Genomic DNA, 6,000 nt, shown 5'->3' with positions numbered 1-6,000 from the left:
TCTCCAAGGAAATGAGCGAATCCCAGAGAGGGCTGCAAAAACAGCCCCAAACTGAGATCATTTTTTTCTTTTCTCCAGGTGTTCTGATCTGAAAATTGGAGAAAGGGCTTCTTCCTCACTGGCACCAAAGTATGCCCCTTCCTTCCTTCCTCAGTGGGAAGCTTCAGGACCTTTCAACAGGAGCTTGCAGTGTGCTCCTGGCCCCGGGGTTGCTCAGGAGCAGGTCCTGCTGAGGCGGAGGGACATGAGCAGATCCGTGCAGGGCAGATACAACCTCTGCAGCCCCTCTGTGCAGCACACAGACTACGAGCCCTCAGCGAGGAAGAGGAGGAGGCTGACAACAAATTCCCCGTGTTGTGATCAAACCCCTGTGGATAGAGCAACTCCAGGGCCCCCCAGCTCCCGCTTGAAGCAGGCTCCCAAGCTCAGGGCTGCTCGGAGGCAAACCCGAGCGAGGTGCAGAGAGCAGAGGAGATCCCCACGGCGGGGCTCTGACCTGCACGGCCGCTTTGTGCAGTGCACAGACGACCAGCAGCCCTCTGTGAGCAAGAGGAAGAGGAGGAGAACAAGTTCTTCCCATTGTGACAGAGCCCCAGGAGATTGCGCAACTTCAGGGCCCTCCAACACCAGCTTCAAGCAGGCTCCTGTGCTCAGGGCTGCTCAGGAGCAATCCCGAGCGAGGCTGAGGGAGCGGAGGAGATCCCCAGAGCTGGGCTATGATCTCCACAGCCGGTTTGTGCAGCACGCAGCCCAGCGCCCTTCGGCGAGGAAGAGGAGGGTGCCCATGGCCTAGAGGGGCAGGTCTGAGAAGAGCTCGGGGCACTCTGGGAGTGCTGCAGTCAGATTTTGGCCCTGGCTGAAGCAGAAGGGAAGATGAGCACTGAGGTTTTTATCACAGGTGTCTTTGTTTTCTTCTCAAAGATGAAGAAACAGTTGGTTTATATGGGCGATGATGCTTGTGAATAGAGTAATAGGCTTTAATTAGAATTCTTCATTCCACAGTGTAGATAGTTTTTGCTGCTAATATAGGTCAGTAGTTGAAATCAATATTGAAGCAATTTTTTAATTAAAGCTAGAAAAATAAATGTTAAGTACAGACTGATATTACCCTTGCCAATGTCTCTTTTTCTCAGTCTCAAGGTGAAATCTTGCTGGGTGTCCCCACTCAAAGGAGGAATCTCCAGCCACATTCTGAGAAGGGGAGGGGGGGTTAGACATCTGTCCTGTTGAAGAGTGGGGCTTTTCCAGAGTGAAGTGATGGACTGTGAGTGTCACAGTGCTCAGGGAGCTGTGCCAGCTGGGGCAGGATGCTCTGCCTGAGCAGGGATACAGCAGCTCCAGCTGTGTCCTGTCTACACCTTAGCAGGAATGGCTTGAGCAAGGAGGGCCTCCTGTTTGTAGTGTTAAAGAATGCTGAGACCAGCTTGACCAAACTATCATGTCACCACTGTCACTGAAATCATCAGGATAAATTAAGCTCTCTAATGCTACTTTTAGTGTCAGGAAGCACACATTCCTTTCTTAGAGTGCCCTTCTGGGCAACTCCTCCCACTTTATATTCCAGGCATGATGCTGTGTGGTGTGGATGTCCCTCTGGGCAGTTCAGGTCACCTGTCCCAGCTGTGCTCTCTGCCAGTTTCTTTTGTGAGCCTCCTCACAGGCAGAGCAGAAGATGAGAAAACAAAATGTCCCTGACTCAGGACAAACGTGACTGAGCAAAACCCCAAACTTCAGCGTATTATCAACACCATTCTCATTGCAAATCCAGAACACAGCACTGTAAGAGCTACCGAAATAAAGAAATTAACTCTACCCTGTCTGAAATGAGAACAGTGGCATTCCAGCACAATTGCTGAATTACCTTTGTTAGTTCCCTCTTTATCTCTGGGTTCTGCCCAGTGTCCATGTGGTTCAGAAATTCTACATTCCTTGCATCCAGCTTCAGCCATAAAATGCCTCTTCCAGGTCTGAGACCATTGATGCATATCAAGGTTAATTACAGTTGTTTTAGCAAAACGTAAAGCTTCAGGGCTTTTCCCAAGCTGTGTTCCCACTAGAGCAGCTTATGGCAAACCTTGCTAAATGTTGGCTACAGTGGCATATGACAGAGTGGAAAATTACACGGCTCATGATTAATTAAAAGAAGTAATTAGAAAACTGAATTAAAAGAATGAATTAGAAAAGGTATTTGTAAAGTTCTATCATTTCCAACACCATGAGGACATGCAAACAGAGAATCCCTGATCTGAGGGCAGGAGCAGCAAGGATGTCCAGGCGTTCACATGGAAGTGAGAGTCAGACGGGTCACATGGGAGAAACCAAAGTGGTGCTAGGACCTTCTTCAGCAGCAAAGCCTATTTTGTTGAATAGACCTGCCAAAACCTAATGTAAAAATGTATCAGAGGCAGCCAGTCAGGTTATGCTATAGAAGGGCAGTCCCACTTTTGCATGACAAGGATTTCTAGCATACCTCCCTAAGGTGTGTGAATATCCCTCCCTTGAGCAGGGAAAGCCCTGAAGGTCACTTCTCATGGCTGAGCAAAATAGGTTTGCTCATGGTTGTTGGATGAGTGACATCAATCTCTACGTAATTGTTTTGCCTGATTTCATAGAATTGCTTCTCTGTTGCTTCCAAGATAGTGCACTATACTGTAACACTAGTAGTTAGTTAGGGTGTGTTACTATGCTAGTTCCACTATGTTAGTTATGTTAGTAAGGCTGCCGATGCTATGTAACAAATACTTGTGATCAAGTTATTTTGCTTAATGATTGCAATCAATTTAAATGAATTCTTAATTTTATTTATATCAATAGATTTGGTTTGCCGTCTTTAATCCCACGGGGCAACGTTGTATACAGGCTCAAGTACACCTCTGTAACACTTTGCATAGAAACTGTTGAAGAGTCTGGGGCTGGGCTAGGACCCAGCTGCATGCAGACTTCTCTCTGAGGAGTTTAGAAAACAAAAGTGTCCTTCCTGTACCTGCTGACTTGACAGGAGGGCTTCTGTAGCAAACTTTGTCTGGAGTGGGTCTGTTCTCCACTCACTGATAACTTTTGCAAGGAGCAGGGAGTTGGACTGGATGAGCATTATGGGTCCCTTCCCACGTGAGATATTCGATGATCTGATGATTCTATTACATGGTGGAAGGGGAAAGGGATTTTCTTTTTGCCACCATGGAAGTTGGGAGAAGTATTAGTAAAAACACTGGTAAAGGGAGGGCTGCAGGGAGCAGTATCACCTTCCATCACTAAATTGGACTAGGATTTCATAAAATTAAATGAAGACCAACAGCCATGCCTGGCCTTGCTTATTGAGCCTTCTCCCAAGCACAATGGGAATATCTGCTGGTAGTGGATAACATTGAGTGAGTTGGTCTGTGCTGTGAAAGATGGTCTGACTGCTTGGTGGGCACATCTGTCAAATAAATCTTACCCAAAGAAATAATTGGAATGCTAAATCCTTGTTTGCTGCAGCAGATGTGGCAAAGAAAGTGGGTGATTTTTGGTTGGTTGATTAGTTGGTTGGATGGGGATTACTGGTGTTGTTGGTGTTCTTTTAATCTTTCTGATTAATGACAAACCTTCGGAAGAAGGAGTAGGGGAACCTAGATGTTAATTTGTGGGCAAGAATGATCTTTTTGGTGCAACTTTATCCCAAAGTATATGTGAGGACTGCATCAATACACACTCCTTTGTCTTGGGTTCCTCTACGGCAGAGTCACTGATGGTGTGACCCAGAAAGGAAATATGGGTACAGACACCCAAATGGTTTAAAGTGGGCATGTTTCAGCAGGCTGTAGTACACAGTAGCAGAAGCAGGGGAAGTATCTGGCAGCAGAGGATCATAAAGCCAAGGAGGATTAGCCGTGCCTTAGCAAAACCTATAGCCTGCATACTTCTTCATGATACCCTAAAAAGGGTCCTTCAAATCTGCGAGCGATGAGGTATGCCAGGAAATAGATCAAGGTAAACTAATTTTTAGTTGTAATGATCTGGACATCAACAGGGAAATAAAAATCAAGATTGGCAATGAGTGAATCTTTTGTCCCTTATCCCCAAGTGAATGTGGGCTGCATCTTTGTTTCACCTTCAAATTTTGCTGAGAAAGCATAAGTATGGTAAGCCTGTGTGGCAACTCTGTCATTAATCTGGCTGCATTATGAAGTAATAGTAATTACTGCAAAGTAAAACCAGATCTTGATATTTGTGTGGGATATCTGGGTTTATATAGAAATCATTTGCAAGTTCTGTAAAACTAGAGGTGGCTGTGAATCAGCTCATACACGTGCATCATATTTATCCAACCTCTTAACAACTATTCCTTATTGCTCCAATCAGCACTAGCCAGTCTCAGTGGACTTTATATAGATGTAGTATAAAGAGCTGTGGACAAACCTCTCTTCTGCTTCACTGCAGAGTGCTCAGAGTTGAAAGCTTTCCTGGAGACCTCAACATTTAGGGGTTTTTTCCTATCCTCTCTCTTCTTCTACCACACTCCACAACAGGAGAAACTACCTTTGTTATATTCAAATGGTGCAACTGATGATTTTTGAGACTTGAACTGATTAGTCCATGAAAAGATCTCTGCCACAACAAGTTTCCTTTTTCTACAGAGTAAAAGTGGTAGCTGAGCGTTTGAAGAGAGTGGTGAATATACAGCCTTTGAAGGCAATGCTATGAAAGAAGAATCAGTCAAAAATAGACAGAAACAAAACGCATAAGACTGCCTCATTTTCTTTCGAAGCTTTTATAATCTTTTCAGAAGATCTTCTCAAAATCTGAGTAGTATCTAAATTCCAGTCCTCTTTCTGTCTGTTCAAGCAGGCAGTTGTATTCTGACTGCAGATTTGCCCGGCTGTTTGCAGCTTCATCGGCTGCTGGACACTAAAACGAGGAGAGCTCTGCAAGGCACCAGAGAAGGATGATCCTTGGGAACCTCAGTGGATTGAGTGAATTCAGACTCCTGGGTTTTTCTGGAACCTCTCCTTTACACCCTTTGCTCTTTGTAGTTTTATTATCTCTTCATATTCTCACCTTGATGGCGAACACAGTGATAGCTTTGATAACAAACAGTGATAATCGCCTTCACACCCCGATGTATTTCTTCCTCACTCAGCTGTCCTGTTGGGATATCTGGTATTTGTCAGTCATTATCCCAAGTATTCTCGAGAACCTGATGGTGGGAACAGTGAGTATTTCCAAGACAAGATGTGCAATGCAGATGTTTTCCTTCCTTTTCTTTGGAGTTGCTGAGTGTTTTCTCTTGGCCGCCATGTCCCTTGATGGTTATTTTGCAGTTTGCTCCCCCTTGCATTACACAATGATCATGAGCAGCAGGGTCTGCAGAAGCCTGGTTGTTGGAGCTTACATCTGTGGAACTGCTGTGGGCTTAGTTCACACCCTCATCACCTTCAGCTCACCCTTGTGTGGTTGTGCCATTGACCACTTCTTCTGTGAGATTCAGCCTCTCCTGGGCGTGCTCTGTGGCAACACTCTCCCAAGTGAAATCCAGGTCATTGTGGTGGCTGTCTTTGCTATTCTGAGTCCTTTCTCACTGGTCATTTATTCCTATATTGGTGTCGTTTCCACAGTTCTTCACATGGCATCAGCTGAGAGCCAGGAGAAGGCGTTTTCCACTTGCTCCTCACAGCTCCTGGTTGTGACTGTTTTTTATGGCACTGCAGGCTCCATGTACCTGCGGACAAAATACAGCTACTGTGCATCTGTGGATAAATTCCTCTCCCTTTCTTATTCTCTGGTGACTCCTTTATTGAATCCCATCATTTGCAGTTTGAGGAATAAGGAGGTGAAAGGAGCCCTGAAGAAAAAATGGAGCAAACCTAAGTTAGTGTGGAAATGAAATAGAAGATTTGGGTTGTTCCAGGTGTTTGTGGTGGAATTTTTCACTCTAAATTCTTGTTCAGGAAAATCAATTTCCAGATCTACTTCAGCTATTGGGGAGGAAGGAGGGAGAAGAGTGGAGATTTTTAGCTCTAA

General features: G+C 45.2%; 1 protein-coding gene across 1 annotated transcript; it reads left to right on the top strand.

Annotated features, from left to right (window-relative positions):
- Positions 1–4,924: 4,924 nt before the first annotated feature.
- On the top strand, positions 4,925–5,830 carry LOC134053287 (olfactory receptor 10C1-like; the record flags this gene model as incomplete). The annotated part of the gene is made up of 1 exon (XM_062508216.1): positions 4,925–5,830. A coding segment is annotated over exon 1 (906 nt), but the record flags the coding sequence as incomplete, so codon positions are not given.
- Positions 5,831–6,000: the final 170 nt, after the last annotated feature.

The sequence above is a fragment of the Cinclus cinclus genome, chromosome 24 (assembly GCF_963662255.1).
Source record: "Cinclus cinclus chromosome 24, bCinCin1.1, whole genome shotgun sequence".
NCBI classification, from domain to species: domain Eukaryota; kingdom Metazoa; phylum Chordata; class Aves; order Passeriformes; family Cinclidae; genus Cinclus; species Cinclus cinclus.
Note: the sequence above shows the minus strand (reverse complement) of the source record. Positions and strands in the feature narration are given on the sequence as shown.